The sequence below is a fragment of the Pelophylax lessonae genome (assembly GCF_965119305.1).
Source record: "Pelophylax lessonae genome assembly, chromosome: 1".
Classification (NCBI taxonomy): domain Eukaryota; kingdom Metazoa; phylum Chordata; class Amphibia; order Anura; family Ranidae; genus Pelophylax; species Pelophylax lessonae.
The window spans coordinates 755,144,915-755,164,112 of NC_138768.1; the positions used below are offsets into that span (position 1 = coordinate 755,144,915).

At 48.0% G+C, this 19,198-nt stretch overlaps 1 protein-coding gene across 1 annotated transcript in view; it reads right to left on the minus strand.

Annotated features, from left to right (window-relative positions):
• Nucleotides 1-19,198, minus strand: part of N4BP2 (NEDD4 binding protein 2) — a 337,469-nt gene that overhangs the window by 152,721 nt on the left and 165,550 nt on the right. The window contains exon 6 of the mRNA XM_082258615.1: nt 3,326-3,414. Within this exon, the coding sequence (XP_082114741.1) occupies nt 3,326-3,414 (89 nt within the window). The remainder of the gene's footprint in view (nt 1-3,325; nt 3,415-19,198) is intronic.

Sequence of the window (19,198 nt, forward strand, 5' to 3'; positions counted from 1 at the left end):
AATGTCAAATTCATTGATAAACAGAGATAAAATTTGTTTTATAAATGTTGTATGCATCATAAGCATGACAGTTTTCAGTACATAAAAGAGCTGCAATCACTAACCTTTGAAGTACAAAAATATTGCACATTTTTTATAAAACAAGCCATCCAGTGCATTTAGCATGTACTATCTCTAAACACCATGTCCAATACCTATTTTAGTTATCTATGTGGTTACCTTTTCGCCTCTTGGCCATATTTGTAAAATCAAAGGTAAACTATAATATGCCAGTCCACACTTGTTAGTTTTAGGTGAAACCTAACGAGTTGCCTGCTTGTAACTTAGGACCATGAAATTGACATACCAGCTCCACTCAATTTAATTCAGCTTTATTCTAAGTAATGTGAGCATACTCTTATCTGCTAAACTTTATACAAAAAATAGATTAAAGTAAAACGTGATCACATTGTATGTAATTCAGTCGTAATCAACTTTCTCACACTATGCCTACTACCTGAAGCTGCAGTATCTAAACCATAACATCAAGTGTTACACCTATATGAGCTCAGATATCCCATTCTAAAAGCAATGGCATTAGTATGGAGTTGCCCTTTCTTCCCATTTTGCAGCTATAACTTTCTCCACCCTCTTGAAAAGGCTTCCACGAGACTTTGGAAGCCTTTGTGGGAAACTGTGCCCATTCAGGCAAAAGGAGCATTCTTGAGGTTAGGGGAAGACCTGGATTGCAATTGGTATTTTCATTAATTACAAAGGTGTTTAAAGAGGTTCAAAACAGGGCTCTGTGAAGGCCATTTAATTTCGACCACACCAAACTCATCAAACCATGTCTGTCTGGACTTGGCTTTGTGCACAGTCATGATGAAACAGAAAAGGGACTTCCACAAATGGATGAAATAAAGCTGGAAATGCACAATGAACTAAAATGTGTTTTTATGCTAAAGAATTAACAATAGCCCTTACTGGAAGCACATGAACTCGATCATTTGGAAAGGTGCCATACAAAAAATGTGATGATTAGGTAGGCACAAATGTTTACCATCTAATGCATTACTGAAAACATCTATCAACAAATATCCATGGAAATAAACTAAAATTACAACATTGTCACATGAAAGTGGTAAAAATGTCCATGATTTTGTCCTTTGGACTATTTTCTATCAAGACCCAGTGTACCTTGCCCCCAAAGTCACCTAACAATGAAAGTGCATGAGCTTTTTCTCATTCTACTGTAGATCCCAGATTGAGAACAGCTTTTCTAATTCAAAACCTGTGTGTACCTTATTTCTCTTATTTTGGATAAAGTGGAGCTGGATTAGAATGTCTCTCGCTTTTTTTTTTTTTTTTTGCTGTTATGTTTATCATTCTCATCTAAAGTGAAACTAAAAGAAAATCCCAAATCGGAACAAGAATGGAACATAAATCTTCCATACAAGACACTAGTTCTGGTGGCCCTTGCGAAACCAGGGACCTAGGGATTCCCTCACTTTGGAGGGATTTCCACTTACTTCCTGTTTTGACTATGGGACGGGAAGTGAAGGGAAATCTCCCCAATGGGACACAGATGACAAAAAAACCTGATGAAGGGTTATAACCCTCACCTTCCCTAAAATTAAAAAAAATTTTGCCTTTAGTTCTACTTTAATAATCACTTTTGGTGATCTCGGCCTTTTGGCTAAGATCAAGTGTAGTATCTGTTCTTATCAGTTGGTATGGACCCTGATGGTTAGTATCGGCAGGGGCTGAAATGAACCGGGGCGCTCCAGACGTCACTGGGGGACCGGGAAGTAGGCACTGTCAGAGAAAGCCGGATGGGTCCGTTGCCTTCTGATTTGAATGGGTCCGCCCCTACCAGTTTGAAGGGAGCGAGAAAACTGGATCTGCGGCCAGTTAGTACTGCTCCTGGATGTGATTGGTAAGGAACGGCGGTGGCGGTGGGGGAGCCTTTCCTCCTGGGTTGAATCTGGCCTTGCAAAAGGCTTGTCCCCAGTCGAAGGCAGGTTCTCCCTAAGCTGTCCAAAGTTCTGATGCCTCCTGGTAGGATAGGGCTACGCTTGGTCTGGCCTTTGGGCCGGGGTAGAAAAAGCCCGTAGTGTATGTGCCCCTGGGGTGGCAGCCCAGGGGTGCCTTAATTCTCACTGGTGAGGGGCAGCTCGCCTTGAGTTTTTCGGCACCATGGTCACTGCACCTACGCACACTTTTTTAAGCACCTGCCTCTTGGGCAAGGCCTTTTGGCTTCGACCAGAGGAATTTTTATTCCGGCCGGAAGGCCTGCCTTTGTATTTTCACAAGGGCACTAATTCACCTCTCCACTTCCCCTCCCCCACCTTTTTGTTTGTGTGTGCTTTTTCTTTGTGGTTTGTCACCTTTCTATCACCTTTTTTTCACTTTGCACGACTTGTAGGGTGTGGGTCCTCGGGCCCTACCTTGAGTCTTGGGAGGGGGTGGATATGGCCTTTTGGCTTGGTCCGCCCTCTCTCATGGGGTCTCCCTTCGGGGGAGCCCCACTTAGTACTCGGTGGGGGCTGTTTCGGCAGTCCCCCTGAAGAACGGGGTCAGTCTGGTTCCGGCCAGACAGACCATGAGTACCTCAAATCCCTGTCAGGAGTCTTGCGCCCCGGGGGATCGAGGTTCGGGTCCTACCTCTTCGGAGGGAAGACCACTTTGTTCGCACACCCTGTGCACTTTTTGTGTTCCTCACGTTTGTGTGTGTGCACTTTTTTATGCACCGGGTGAAGTCTTTTGAGTGTGTTTCACACGCTACGGGCTTTAAAAAAAAGGAATCACTTTTGGTGCTTTTTAGTTCTCGTTACACAAATTTCAAAAGGGAAACCTGAATTGGTTGTAAATACCGAACTACCACAGGTAAATAATGTGTACAAATAAGTGTAATTTTAGAACTATGAGTCCCCGTTCACACTAAGGCGACCTGGTCGCCTCACAGGTCGCCGTAGGTCGCCTTCCATAGGGAAGCTGTGGACCCGTTCTAATAGGAGCGACACAAGTCGCTCCCACTTAGAAAAAGGGTCCGGAGCTTCTTTGGGGCGACCCGGAGGCGACCGCCATAGACTTCAATGTTATGAAGTCCGTGGCGGCCACTCCGAGGTCGCGGCGCGCTGCTCGCACCGTGACCTCGGAGGTCGCCCCCCCAAGTCGGATCGCGGCAATGTGAACGGGGCCTAAACAAAGAAAGTGCTGGCAAAATATGAACAAAATAAGGAGAAAAAAAAAAAACAGGGATATAACAATCGACATGTACAACTATTGAAAAATATTTTGAAGAAACAAATATATTCCAGTGAGTTCAATAGAAAACTGTTCTGACCATAGAGACATACGGCTTCATTTCCCATCCTTGTAAGTTGGTATTGTCTATCATAATCGGGGAGACATTCTTCTCAAAAGCATCTTTAGCTGAAACAAAAAAGTGATGTTATAAATGCCTGTTTTGTGGTAGGGCATTAGTTAGTTATCAAGCAAACTGAAAAACTCAATAGGATAACAAAGCAAATGATGTCTTTTAAAAATATATAGCAAACAAATTTGCTTGTGCAAAATGATCACCTTTCAGATTACATGACATTAAAGGAGTATTCCATATAAAAATAAAATGTTGAGTGCTACAAAACAAATTCTATAATTTAAAGTGAACCCTGGTATGTTACAAGAGGTAATGTAAACAGCCTTTACTTGCCTTCCAGTTGCTGCCGACACTCACCATTTGTAGAATCAAAGTCTTATGTGTATTTCAGCTTGGTCAACCCCCCCACCCTTCTCCAACATGTTGCCCCAACCCTAGAAGTAACAGTTAATTCTTCAGACTATGGAGATTCTAATTCTGTTTTTTTTTTAAATAGTAAACGATATACCCAGCTCCTTTGTTCAATGGTTTTGCACAGAGCAGCCCCGATCCTCCTCTCCTGGGGTCTACCTCCCAGTGCTCCTGGCTCCTCTTCTTCGCCAAGTGCTCACCATAGGAAGCCACTTCCTATTGGGGCACATATGCATGCTCAATCCTGAGTCCCGTGGCCTGCGTTTATAGACACAGACAGAGGGGCTCGGTCCTGCCCCAATTCCCTTGTCAAAGGACCTAACAGCAGCAGGAACAAATGTCTCTCGCTGCTATCAATCTGGCCTGTGAGAGATGAGAGAGTGGAGAGAGATGCTGCTCTCGGGGACAGTGCTGGATTAAGATTGGGCTATTTTAAGTGTAAAAGGGGTTGGGGGGCTGGGGGGATCCTGGACACAGAAGGGTTTATTTTAACCTTAATGCAGAGAATGCATTAAGGTAAAAAAAACCTTAAAGCTTTAGAACCAATTTTAAGTAAGGGGTTACAGTACCTCTTGTAAAGTGAACCTAAATCTTTAAAGGTAAAGGACAAGTTCATGACAGTGTTATAAAAGATTGCCTTTCTGATGCCATGCATACTCAGGCATGATTCTGTGTAAATGTCTGATACTGAGACATTTTGGCATTCTTAACTGGTAACTTATGTTACCAGCAAAAAAATAAGATTTTTGTAAGACCTTACAGTAAAATCTTTTCCTCTGATGTCCATCGACAGACGTAGCCTAATCTCCATGAGCTGAGTGGGTTATGCTCCTCTCATCAGGAGTAGTCTAGGCAGGAAAATTTGAATGTACAAGCCCTAGGGGCTTTCACTCCAGGTATAACCCCTAATGCCCCAGACTGGCCTCGGCGGTCTTGGTAGGCAGAGCTGGTAAAAATGGTTGTGGATCCTCCATGGCGTCTTCCTCTGCGGGAACATCTACTATCTCAAGGACCAATCTTCCATCCTGCTTTACGGTCGCTGGCTTTAATGGCTTGGCTGTTGAAAGCAAGGTGTTGAGGAATAGAGATCTCCGATTCAGTGATTCCTACCCTTTTGAAGGCCAGGAAGTCGACACCTAGGAAGATCTATCATCGTACGTGGAAATCGTACATTTCTTGGTGTGAATCGCTGCAGCTGCACCCTCGCTTGTTTCTATAGCTAGGGTTTTGGCCTTTTTACAAAAAGGGGTTGAGCAGTGCTTGGCATAGATTACTATCAAGGGCCAGGTGTCAGCCTTGGCTATTTACTTCTAACATCCGCTGGCTACTCATAGTTTGATTTGCACCTTCATTCAGGGGTTGCGTCACCTAGCCCCTCCGTTACTGCCGTGGGATCTTAATCTGGTTTGGTCTGTTCTTCTAAAGCCTCCTTTTAAAAATATTAGGGAGATTTCTCTGCTTTTCTTGTCCCAGAAGGTTGCCTTCCTAGTGGCTATTACTTCTGTTCGAAGAGTCTGAGTTGGCGGCCTTGTCCTGTCGTTTGCATTATTTGGTTGTCCACAGGGATAAAGTGGTCCTCCGACCTATTCCATCTTTTCTCCCTAAGGTGGTGTCAGATTTTTCATCCTAATGAAGACATCGTGTTGCCTTCCTTATGTCCTAAGCCTAACCATCCCAAGGAAATTGCCTTGCACTCTCTGGATGTGGTTTGGGCGATAAGGTTTTATCTGACGGTTATTGAGTCCTTCAGGAAGTCGGGCTCTCTTTTTGACCTTCTGGACGGTCCTCGCAAAGGTTTGGCTGTGTCCGCTGCGACTATTTCAAAATGGATCAGACAGACGGTTTTTCAGGCTTATTCAATCACGTGTCAGGTTCCCCCTTTCCCTGTGAAGGTGCATTCTACTAGAGTGCTGAGTGCCTCTTGAACTTTTTGCCATCAGGCCTCTGTTGTACAGGTTTGTAAGGCAGCGACTTTGTCGTCTGTGCACACCTTTAGAAACTTTTACAAGGTGGATTTGTTGGCATCTTCAGATGCCTCTTTTGGCCGCAAGGCTTTGCAGGCTGCTGTTTCATAAGAGAATGTTTATTTGTACTTCTCTTTTGTGTCTTTTATCTGGGTGAGCTCCTGTTTGGTTGAGCTCTATGTTGCCTGGTTGGCTATGTTTAGCCTCTTGGAGTTAACGTTCCTGTCTGGTTGCGTTTTCCCACCCCTCATGCCTACACTGCTTTGGGACATCCCACTCAGCTCATGGAGATGAGGCTGTGTCTGTCGATGGACAATAGAGAAAATACGATTTTTGTAAGATTTTACCGAAAAATGTTTTTCTTTGATGTCCATCGACAGACGCAGCACCCACCCCTCTTTTTGGGGTTGGTCCTTTTGTCTTCACTGCTTAAAAACTAAACTGATGTGCTGGGCTGGGGCAGTAGGGGTTATTTTTTTTTTTTTTTTAAAGCCCGTGGTGTGTGAACACTCAAAAACTAACACCAGGTGCATAAAAAAGTGCACACACGCAAACGTGGGAAACACAAAAAATGCACAGGGTGTGCGAAATGGTCCTATCTCCTAAGAGGTTGGACCCTGACCTTGATCCCCCGGGGCGCAAGACTCCTGACAAGGACTGAGGTACTTCCAATGGTTTTCCTGACCGAAACCAGGCAAACCCCGTTCTCCAGGGGGACTGCCGAAACAGCCCTCCCCAAGTACTAGGTGGGGCTCCCCCGAAGGGAGACCCCATGAGAGAGGGCGAACTTAGGCAGAAGGCCATATCCACCCCCTCCCAAGACGTTCAAGGCAGGCCCGAGGACCCACATCGTACTTGTCGTGCATTGGAAAAAAGAGTGATAGTGAAGTGACACACGCCAAAGAAAACACACACAAACAAAAAGGTGGGGGAAGGGAAGTGGAGAAAGTGCTTAGGTGCCAATGTGAGGTACAAAGGCAGGCCTTTCGGCCTGAATAAAAAATTCCTCTGGTCTAAGCCAAAAGGCCTGGCCCAAGAGACAGGTGCAGAAAAAGTGTGTATGGTGCAGTGACCAAGGTGCCGAAAAACTCAAGGCGAGCTGCCCCTCACCAGTGAGAATTAAGGCACCCCTGGGCTGCCACCCCAGGGGCACGTACACCAGGGGCTTCTTCGGTCTCGGTGCCCGGCCAGACCCAGTGTAGCCCTTACCTACCAGGAGGCTTGGAACCTGGACAGCTTAGGGAGAGCCTGCCTTCGACTGGGGACAAGCCTTTTGCAAATCCAGATTCAACCCAGGAGGAAAGGCCCACCCACTGCCATCCAAATTCCTTACCAATTACATCCAGGAGCAATACTAACCGTCTTCGCCCAGCTTTCTTGCTCCCTTCAAACTGATAGGGGCGGATCCCATTCAAATCAGAAGGCGGTGGACCCATCTGGCTTTCTTTGACAGTGCCTACTTCCCAGTCCCCCAGTTTCGCCTGGAGCGCCCTGGTTCATTTCAGCCCCTGCCGATACTACTAACCATCAAGGTCCATACCAACTGATAAGAACAGATACTACACTTGATCTTAGCCAAAAGGCCAAGAAGCTGACCTCTGTTACATTATGACAGAATCTCTTTCTGCAACTGTCTCGTATGAGCCTGAGTAAACGGGACCGATTTGAAGGTCGAGACCATCAGACCCAGGGCCCTCATGCAAGCCCACAAGGAGGACGGATCAGCCTCCATCAGCAACCGGACCGCTCTTTGCAACTTCTGAAGCTTGTCCAAAGGAAGGAAGACCCTTGCCAGAGCAGAGTCGAGGATCAGCCCCAGATAAATGACCTGCATGGACGGTGTCAGGGCAGATTTGGTGACATTGATCGTCCAGCCGAATTCTTGAAGGGTCTGAATGGTGATAGAAATGTTGTCCAGCAGATCCGAATGGGAGACTGCTCGCAACAGGAGATCGTCCAGACATCACACAAAGGAGATACCTCGCCGATGTAACAAGGCCAGCACGGGGGTCAGGACCTTGATAAAAACTCTGGGAGCCGAGGCAAGACCAAAGGGTAACGCCAAAAATTGAAAGTGCTCCTCTGCCACCGCTAAGCGGAGAAAGCGCTGATGTCCCTCGAATATCTGAACGTGGAGATAGGCATTTTTGAGATCGATGGAAGCCAGAAAATCCCCCTGATTCAAAGATGCCACCACCGACCGAATGGACTCCATTCAAAACTTCAGAGCCTTGAGGTCCAGGATTAGACGCACTTTGCCCTCTTTTCTGGGCAACGTGAACAGGTTTGAATAGAAACCTTGAGAGCGTTCCTGCGGAGGAACCGGCACAATCACCCCATGAGCCAGGAGATCCCGCACAGCCTCCTGCATATCCTTCAAACCCTCCGGAAACAGGTGAAGATTTGACTTAAGGAACCTGTCCCCTGGCCAGGACCAGAATTTGATCTTGTACCCGGAGGAAACCAGTTTGCGAACCCAATCGCCCTGAATGAAGGAAGTCCAGGGTTTCTGAAAGAAGCGCAGATGTCCCCTCACCCCTGAGATGGGTGGGGGCGCCTCTTCATGCTGAAGAGGACTTGTGCAAAACCAGACTGGCCGGCCTTGGGCTTGCCCCAGGGCTTCTTAGTACCAGAAGTTCTGAACGGCTTACCCTTTTCTTGCGCTCCGGAGGCACAAAAAAAAATGTTGAAGAGTAGAAAAGAAGGGACCCCTTGGAGGTTTGAGGAGGAAGAAGAGTACTCTTCCTACCAGTCAGGCCCTTGATTAACTCATCCAATGAGTAGCCAAACAACCGGTCTCGCAGAAAAGGGACATCAGCTAAGACTTTCTTAGAAGCTTGGTCAGCCAACCAACTCTTCAACCAAACCATGCGCCTTAAAACAATGCCCATGGCCAAGACCCTGGCCACCAGCGGAGCCGCATCCATAGACACATCACACAGGAACACCAGAGCCTGGATGACCTGGTCCAACAGTTCCAGCTGTTCCGGAGGAACAGTCTCGGGGTCCAAGGACTCCCGCAAACGCCTAATCCATTCCATCACCGTCTGTGACACCAACAGAAACACAAAAACCGGTTTCAAAATGGAACCAGCCAGCACATGAAGATGGCTGGAAAGGGATCCCACCCGCCTGTCCACTGGATCTGTAAAAACTGGGAAATCCTCCACAGGCACAAGGGTAGATTTGTTCAATCTGGAAACAGAATGGTCCATTTTTGGTGGCACCGTCCAACGGGCGGAGACCTTTTCAGCAAAAGGGTACCAGCCTTTAAAGCGCTTAGCGACCACTAACATGTGCTTAATGCTCTGCCATTGGTCACTCACAATATCGTGAAAGTTGTCGGGACAAGGTAAAACCCTGTCAGCTTTTGGAGACTTCTGAGAACCAAAAAGACCCCGTGTCCCTGCTGGCGCAGGCTCATCAGCCAATTTTAAAGTATCCCACACTAAAATAATCAGGACTTCCACTAAGGCGCGTTCCTGCGCTGCAGCTGAAGAAGAGAGGTCCTCTTAACCATCTGACTGCGAGGACAGGAACCCCTCAGGTAGGGGGGGCGTCTAGGGTGACCCCATCAGCCTCTGAATCAGAGGACACCTCCATAGAAAGAGAAGGCAGTGGCCGTTTTCGGCTATCAACCTTTTTCATGATTAAATCAACTTTAGTCACCAGGATTTTCAGGGCTGCTGAAATTGCGACTGTGATCCGGACTGTCCGGAAGTCGCACAGAGTGGGTCTAAGGGGGATTTCACAGTTTGGGACTCCATGTTGCAAGTTTCAAAAAATTATATACTGACACATTAAGAGCGCCGATCGCGGTATTCACTACCAATCGCCGCGGTCTGCAGGGAACCCCTTTAAACCAAACTGACAGCAGAAAGTGCAAGGACATGCCCGCAGGGACCCCAAGTACTGTACCACCTCAGACAAATCATCCTCCTGGATCTTTCATCAGCATGGAGAGAAAGGCAGGAAGTGACCTCTGCTCAGCAGCAGGAAATTACTGCACAGGAAGTGATGAATAAGGTTACACTGCTGAGTATAGCACCAGGGCTACACAAAGATGGGTGCCCATACAAAACAATAGGTAGCCACAGGGAAAAAAGTCTATGGGGAAAAAAAATCACATTGCCCAAACTTAAGATGGCGGCGCCCACGGAGAATCATGTGGCTAGGGACAGACACATGAAGGCCTCAGAAACCACAACAGGGACTAGCAAGCCCAAGGTACCATGTCACCCCCCCCCCCCCCTCCAGAGTACCACTCCAGACACCCAGCCACGGCAGAGACAGGGAAGGGGGGAGGGAAGGATACACAGACCGGGCAGGCCAGGGGGGATCTTTTGGGAGGCACAAATCCCATTATTCCCAGGAGAGGGCCCACATCCCCCCCCCCCCCAAGGCCAGCAGGGCAAAGGGAGTACATTTACTCACCATACCATGGACGGGGTGGGGCTCCGCTCCGAGCAGACTGCCTCCCACCCGAAGTGGGGGTGCTGCCACCCAAGGGGTACGCTGTGACTCAGGGCATTCCAGGTCGTCGCATCCCAGAGAGGCATCCGCTCGCAGGCTCGTCCCCCCTGGAAAAGAGGGACCGCTTTGGCTAGGCCTGGGTCGGAACTTTAACCTGCTCACACTCATAGGCCAAACTGGGGGGACCATAAGGATCTAGATTATCCAGTGCGAAGCCCCAGCCGGCGTCGTTGCTTGTAGATCACCAGGAAAATTTGTCCCTGAACAACAATAAGCAAGTGAGTAAAGAGAAATAAAAAGGAAAACATACTCAAAAGAAATAAAAAACTGAGACCGGAGTCCCAGCAGGAAACCTAGGTCCTACTCCTTCTCTAGGCAGAAACAAACTGATGTGCTGGGTTGTGGCATTAGGGGTTATGCCTGGAGGGACAGCCCCTAGGGCGTGTACATTCAGATTTTCCTGCCTAGACTACTCCTGATGGGAGGAGCATAACCCACTCAGCTCATGGAGATGCGGCTGCGTCTGTTGATGAACGATAGAGAAAACGGTTTTACCTTTCAAATATTTACTTGTTACTTGTTCACTGAATAAAATCTCTACTGGAAGTACTTTTCTGATCCCTCCGATGTTGAATTGTTCAAAGGGAAACAATATTGTATTGTAAGTTACTACATGCAGTTGACAGGGTTGTAAGCCAAAAGAAAATTTTACATGCTTACCATACCATACATTCAAGTAATTGTAAAGTCTATTTTTTTTTTTTTTTTTTTAAATAACAAACATGTTTTACTTACCTGCTCCAAGCAGTTGGTTTTGCACGGATTAGCCCGGATCCTTCTATTCTCCTGTCCCTCTTCTGTGCTCCTGGCCCCTCCCTCCTGTTGAGTGCACTCACAGCAAGCAGCTTGCTGTGGGGGAACCCAAGCCATTTAGACATGGAGCTGTGAACTGGTCCCGCCACCTCTCTCTCCTGATTGGCAGACTGACTTTGATTGACAGCGGCGGGAGTCAATTGTGCTGCGCTGCTGTCTCAGCCAATGAGGAGTTGAGTCCCGGGCAGCTGAGAAACTCCTGCAACACCGCAGGATAAAGATGTGTCAGGTAAGTATTAGGGGGGCTGATGCACACAAAAGGTTTTTCTCTTTCTCAATGCATAGAATGCATTAAAAAAAAAAAAAAAAAAAAAAAAACCTTCTGCATTTACAATCCCGTTAATGATTGTACTGTAAACAGACTGGTTATTTTCTTTTTAGTGGCTCTGTATTTCAGACTAGGACTTTACTAATGGACCAACTATAACTCAATTAAAAAACAAGAAAAAAACCAAAAGCCTAGTACACAAGGGCTGAATGTTGGGCAGTATTGGCCAGTTCAATAAATACTGGCTAACATTCGGCCCATGTGTATGTTCCGAAAGAAGACAGACGTTCGGACAGCTTCCGTCGGACAAACGTGCTGGAAAACCAGCAGCTGACTGGCTCCCAATCAGCGCTCTCAGCCAATGGCTGCAGTGCTGACCAGAGTGGCAGGGGAGGGCCCCCCTGTCAGAACACACTAGAACAGCAGGGGAGATGGCTGTACTAACTTTGGATTGTTAGTACAGCAGCTCTGCCCGGAGCTGTCAGTTTTTTTCATTCAACCCAGCAGGTTGGTGTGTTCTAGGCTTTAAAAGCCCTTCGGCCTAATAGCTTCTCTGCTATATACTATAAAAACAGACCGATTTAACTTTTTTAACTCAAGCATTTTACATTGTACAAAGACATAATAGGCAGGGGTTTTGTCCGAAAAAGCTCTGCCTCTTTTCCTGAGCTTTGCAGCACCTCAGAACACAATCCCATTGTATCACATTAGCCATAGCACTTCTCTTTTATCTCAACAGAATACACTTTGCCCAGGGCAATCAATAAAGCAGAGCTGCCTTTTGCACTGCTATGTAGTGTCACAGAGTCTATTTACAGACTGCCTGTACCACTAGATTCTCCAATTTGTAGATTTTTAGAAAGGCTCTCTAGTTTTCTAGTCAAAAGATACATTTTTTTTACCCTCTTTCCGTTTTTGTTTTTGGCAGTTGATGTCTCTGTGTCCTTTTTGCTGAGCTCATTTAAGCACATTTCAATAAACAAAAGGGGGACAAGACCTGCTCAAATGTAGATTTGTACACGTTAGAAAATACAAACAAAAAAACAAAAGTTTTTTTGTATTTAAATAACCAGAGTGAAAAACAGAAGAACTATACAGTATAAAGCCAATGCATATATTTATAAATATTGGAGGATATGAAATGAGCAGATGTTGGCCACAGCAACCAAATTAAATAAACTGGCTGTGCTCTTCTCAGCTGTTTGACGTTCAGGAATATGGGCAGGCCCTCGTCATCCTTCCATACACTGCAGGGCTGCTGGTCCCACGCTGTATGGGAAAACATCTGTGAGCAGACAGGCAATGAAGTAAAGAAACTTCGGGGGGCAGGGGGGTCTTATAGAGAGGAGGAAGCATGACGAAGCAAGGAATGAGGTATTTGTACTTCTCTCCCCTCCCAGCCATCCCTCCAAGGGATTTAGATCCTAACTCTGAGCACAAAAAAAGAAAAGAAAAAAAAAAGTATTGCAGTGGGCTTTTTAAAGTGCTAGTAAAGGCTAAAAATTTATTTTTGTAAGAACTTACCGTAAAATCCTTTTCTCTTAGCTCATTGACAGACGCAGTCCTCTTTGATTAATATCAAATTGGGTTATACTGCCCTCTACAGGAGTAGGAAACTAGGCAGAAGAAAACGTTTTGGCCACACCTTAGGGGCAGTCCCAGAGGGTATATCCTCTCTCTCTCTGCTACAGGATGTCAGTTATGTCACAAAGCAGTGTCAGAGAATTTAACCCAACCCAACTCAAAAAATAGAGGGGCGGGTACTGCGTCTGTCAATGAGCTAAGAGAAAAGGATTTTACGGTAAGTTCTTACAAAAATCCATTTTTCTCTGTCGCTCATTGACAGACGCAGTCCTCTTTGAAATAATATCAAATTGGGACGTCCCAAAGCAGTGCCACAAATGAGGGGTGGGATTAACGGAAATCAAAATCCAATCCAGAAGGCCCAACCGGTGCCAACTAGAAGTTTTAAAGGCTCATCAGACCAAAGGATGAGACTCAACTGAAAACCCAACAGAAAAAAACCCTAGAGGTAGACCACCGGTCTCCTCAAATAGCGGCCTGCAGAACCTTGCGGCCAAAAGAGGCATCCGCTGATGCCATCACATCAATTTTATAGAATTTTGCAAAGGTATGCACCGACGACCATGTAGCCGCCTTGCAAACCTGAAGCACTGACGCCTGATGGCGAAATGCCCATGAAGCACTAAGCGCCCGAGTGGAGTGCGCCTTAATAGGGAACGGAGGCTCCCGACCCTTAGGCTCCGTTCACATGTGGGCGTTTTTGGGCGTTTTTGGAGCGTTTTTCTGCTCACTAATCAGCTCTCAAAACGCCCAACAAGACAAATCCCATTCATTGCAATGACCCCTGTTCACATCTGAGCGTTTTGACGCCCTAAGGAAAACGCCCAACGCTCAAATAAGTACTTGAGCTTCTTTTTGGGCAGATTACAGGCGTTTTCCATTGATCTCTATTCAATCTAAAAACGCCTGCACAAAAATCGCGGTAAAAATCGCGGTAAAATCGCGGTAAAAAACGCCGCAAAAATCGCGGTAAAATCGCGGTAAAAAACGCGCGAAAAACGCTACGCTCAGGTGTGAATGTAGCCTTAATAGAATAAGCCTGTACCACCGTCTGCCTGATCCATTTGGAGATAGTCGCGGCAGATGCAGACAACTCCTTCTTAGGGCCATCCGTGATGACAAAGAGTGAATCCGTCTTACGAAATGAATCCGTAGTATTCAAGTATACTCTGATCGCCCGAACCACATCCAAGGAATGCAACGCGAATTCCCGAGGATGAGTGGGCTTAGGACACAGGGAAGGCAAAATAATGTCCTCATTCAAATGAAACTCTGAAACCACCTTAGGAAGGAAGGATGGATTTGGACGAAGAACAACCTTATCCCTATGAACCACCAGATATGGGGAACGACAGGATAATGCGGCCAGTTCTGACACCCTGCGTGCAGAAGTGATAGCCACCAAGAAGGCCACCTTCTGGGATAAAGTAAGCAAGGGAATCTCCCTGATATTTTCAAAGGGAGGTTTCTGAAGAACCGACAGCACCAAATTAAGATCCCAGGGCGGCAAGGGTGCACGCACCGGTGGAGCCAGGTGCCGCACTCCCTGGATGAAACTCCGCATCAAGGAATGAGTAGCCAGAGGCTTCTGAAAGAAGATAGCTAACGCTGAAACCTGACCCTTGATAGTGCTCAAGGACAGTTTTTGCTCAACCCCCTTTTGTAGAAAGGCCAATATTCGGGCCACCGAGTAAGAACATGGAGGGAACCCAAGGGATTCACACCACGCGATATAAGACTTCCATGTGCGATGATAGACTTTTATGGAAGTCGCTTTCCTTGCTTTAATTAGAGTAGGAATACCTGAAGCTGACAACCCTTTGTCCTTCAGCACCTGGGTCTCAATAGCCAAGCCGTTAAAGCCAGAGATCGTAAAGCAGGATGGAAGATAGGTCCCTGCGACAGCAGATCCTCCCTGAGAGGAAGTCGCCAAGGAACGTCTGCGACCAGCCTGACCAGGTCGGCGTATCAAGCCCGACGAGGCCAGTCCGGAGCTACCAGGATAACTGGAATTCCCTCCACCTCTATCCTGCGAAGAATGTTCGGCAGCAACTTGAGAGGAGGGAAGGCATACAATAGCTGATACTGCCCCCACGGGGCGACCAGCGCGTCTGCGGCGTCTGCTAGAGGATCGCGGGAGCGAGCTACAAACCTCCGCACTTTCCTGTTGAGCTGAGATGCCAACAGGTCCACATTCGGGGTACCCCAATGAAGGTACAGTTGGTGGAATACCTCTGGATGAAGAGACCATTCCCCTTGATCCAGAATCTGACGGCTGAGATAATCTGCCTGCCAATTCTTCACCCCCGGAATGAATACCGCGGAGAGAGCTGGAACAAACCGTTCCGCCCAACGAAGAATGCTGGCCACTTCTATGGCCACCAGGACACTCTTGGTGCCCCCCCCCTGGTGATTGACGTAAGCCACTGCTGTGGCATTGTCCGACTGGATTCGCACCGGGCTGCCCCGGAGCTGCTCGGTCCAGTGAATCAGACAAAGTCTGATCGCTCTCAGTTCCAATACATTTATCGGTAACCTGGACTCTTCCAGGGACCAAAGCCCCTGAGCAGATAATTTGCCGAGAATTCCTCCCCACCCAGATAGACTGGCATCCGTGGTGACAATCGTCCAGTATATTGGAAGAAATGACTTCCCCTGGCTGAGCATCTGAGACCGAAGCCACCAGACCAGAGACTCCCTGGTCCGCTCGGTCAGTCGGATCCGATTGTCCAGGGAATCGGGATTCCGGTTCCATTTGAGAAGAATCTCCTTTTGAAGGATTCGGGTATGGGGCTGGGCAAATGGTACTGCCTCGAAGGAAGCCACCATCAGACCCAGGACCCTCATGCAAGTCCGAAGGGAAGGCCAGTTGACGGATAGTAACAACTGAATCGTTGATTGAATCTTCCGGAGTTTCTCCGCAGGGAGAAACACTTTTGCCCTGGATGTGTCTAAAATTAGACCCAGATATTCCAGCCTCCTGGTGAGAACCAGAGATAACTTCTGCAGGTTCACCAGCCACCCGAACTCTTGCAAAGAGATCATGGTGATCTCCAAGTTTAGCAACAGAGTCTGCGGAGACTCTGCACGAAGCAGAAGATCGTCTAGGTAACCTAGAATCGATATGCCCCACTGTCGCAACAGCGCCAAAACTGGGGCCAACACCTTTGTGAAGACCCGGGGAGCCGAGGCGAGACCAAAGGGTAACGCCGCAAACTGATAATGATTCTCTTCTACGGAAAAAACGCAAGAAACGCTGATGTCCTGCGTAAATGGGAATGTGAAGATAGGCATCCTTGATGTCTATGGACGCCAGAAAATCCCCCTGATGCAGGGAGGCCGCTACTGTGCGAATGGACTCCATTTTGAATTTTTGTACCCTGACAAAAAGATTGAGTGCTCTTAAGTCCAGAATTGGACGCACCTTGCTCTCTTTTCTGGGTATTGTGAATAGGTTTGAATAGAACCCCTGAAAACGCTCTGTCCAAGGAACGTGGACCACCACTCCTTGTTGCATCAAATCCGTTACTGCCCCCCGCAAAGCTTCTAAGCGATCCGGGGATAGTCGGATATTGGAAGGGAAGAATCGCACCAGTGAAAGTGATCGAAACTCGATCTTGTATCCCGACCGTATGACTTCGCGAACCCATTTGTCCGGGATTCTGGAAAGCCATGGATCCGGAAATCGGTGATGACGTCCCCCCACCCCAGCTATGGGTGGGGGCGCACCTTCAGGCTTTAGTAGTCTTATCCTCAGCTCTGGAAGAGCTGGACTTTTGTTTACCCGACCAGCGCCCCTTGGATCCTCCTGGAGGGGCTTTGGAGGGCTTTGCCTTATCGCCCGCCCCAGCGGAGCGAAAAAACTTTATGAGCGGTCTATGACGAGGTCCTTTACCCTTAGTATTCTGTGGCAAAAAAGTGCTCTTGCCCCCAGTGAGATCCTTGATAATCTCATCCAAGGTGGCCCCAAACAGGCGATTCCCCTGAAAGGGGAGATTAGCCAAAGCTTTTTTGGAACCTTGATCCGCCGACCAGCACTTTAACCACAGCACACGCCTGAGGACCACTGCTGAAATCGATGCACGCCCCAACAATGGAGTGGCGTCCAGAGCGGCGTCACAGACAAACTGTAGCCCTTGTATCATCTGCTCCAGCAAGTCTGATACTGCCTGGGGGATGCTTCTCCCCTCTAAGTCCCGGCGTAACAACTTGGTCCATTCTGTCAATGTTTGTGAAACCAAACCAATTGCAATCACTGGCCTAAAAGCTGACCCAATCAGGTAAAAGATGGAGCGGGACACGGCTTCCACCTTACGATCCACCGGATCCCTAAAGGACGGAGCGTCCTCCAATGGGATAACAGTAGCTTTATTTAGTCTGGAAATCGGTGAATCCACCAATGGTGGTACTGTCCATTTTTTAAGGAGGGATTCCTCAAACGGATAACGCCTAGTAATGCGTTTGGAAATGCCAGGGGTTCGTTTTGGTCGACCCCATTCCTCTTTAATTATATTATCAAAACATTTGGGCAAGGGAAACACCCTCGCCATTTTGGTAGGTTTATTAGTACCAAAAGGAATTTCAATATTAGCTACCTCTGCCGGTGTAACCTCAAGTCTTAAGGTTTCCCGGACAGACAAAATTAGTGCATCCACCAATGCTTCTTCTTGTGCTATGGCGGATGCAGAAATGTCCTCCTCACTGTCTGAGGAGACCGTACCTGAGACACAAGCCCCAGACGAGGGACCTGCAGCTGCAGTGACAGGCTCAGAATCTGTATCTGAAGTGTCAGATGAAATAGGGGTAGGCGGGGGTCGCTTCTTTGCGCCCCGTCCCTGACAGGCCACCTCCACCCGGGATACAAAAGACTCCAAAACTGCTGACAATGCATCAATAGTAAGTGGGGAACTGGAGGGTCCTGCGGCCACCTCGAGGGGATCAGGTGGGGATACATGTGTGGCAGGGTCCATGACTAATCCAGGAACACTTGCCAGCAAACAAAAATTTGTAATACCCCAGCGCAATAGCGCCCCTCAGCGTACCTGCTTTGGACCCCCAGAGAGAGAGAGAGAGAGAGACCCCAAGGGCTCACCACCTGATGCAGAGAGGCTTCTACCAAACTGCTCTCAGCGCTGTCCTTTGCGGACCAGGAAGTCTTGTGAATAGTTTTCCCGGGTAAAGGAGTCGGCTCCGCCCCTTTACACGCCTTCCGGCGCTCCCACTGCTACTCCTCGAGGAATGGCGGCGGCCTGCGGACGGCCTGTGGAAGAATGGCGGCGGCCTGAATAGTGCGGCCTGCGAGTGGATAGCAGCGGCTTGTGCCGTGCGACCTGCGGGAGGATGGCGGTAGTCCCTGTAGCTGCATCCCTTATGCATTGGGTAGGTGCTTGTCTCATATCACCCTTTTACATGACTACTAGTAACGCCAGCCCCTGTCTCCATCCTTGACCCCAGTCATGGCCTCTTACAGCGCCAGTTCTGGCGAGACGTTTTAACTCGCAGGGCCAGTTCCTCCAGCGGGACTATGTCGCAGGCCGACCCAGCGTGAAGCTAGGGTCTGCACGCGTACGCAAGCCTGCTGGGGTGACCACTGGATTTCAACATCCAGCCCGTCGCCTAACTCCAGCATAATTGCTTGCATGTGTCGCGGCTGACCCAGCGCGGAGCTGGAGTCTGCACGCGCTAGTAGGCCGGCTGGGGTGACCACTGGACCTCAACATCCAGCCCGTCGCCCAGATTCGGCATAATTGCTTGAAGATCTCACAGGAACAACTGGAGAAAAAAAAAAGCTAACTAAAAAGTATTTATCTAAAAAAATCTTGCCAGGACCAAAAGATCCCAGCAAGGAACTTAGGTCTTTACTCCTGACTAAACAGAAAAAAACTGACATCCTGTAGCAGAGAGAGAGAGGATATACCCTCTGGGACTGCCCCTAAGGTGTGGCCAGAACGTTTTCTTCTGCCTAGTGTCCTACTCCTCTAGAGGGCAGTATAACCCAATTTGATATTAATCAAAGAGGACTGCGTCTGTCAATGAGCGACAGAGAAAGTTTTTTACCTTCATGCATTCTATGCATGAAAGTAATGAAACTTTTGTGTGTGGCATCCCCCCCCCCCCCCCACTACTTACCCAAGCCCCATCTTGATCCAGAGAGGTGCGTGAGAGCAATGGCTCTCCCGGGTCTCTACATCCTCATTGGCTGAGACACGGTTTCTGTCAATCACAGGCAGTGAGGAGAGAGTTGGGGGGTGGGGCAGACACTCA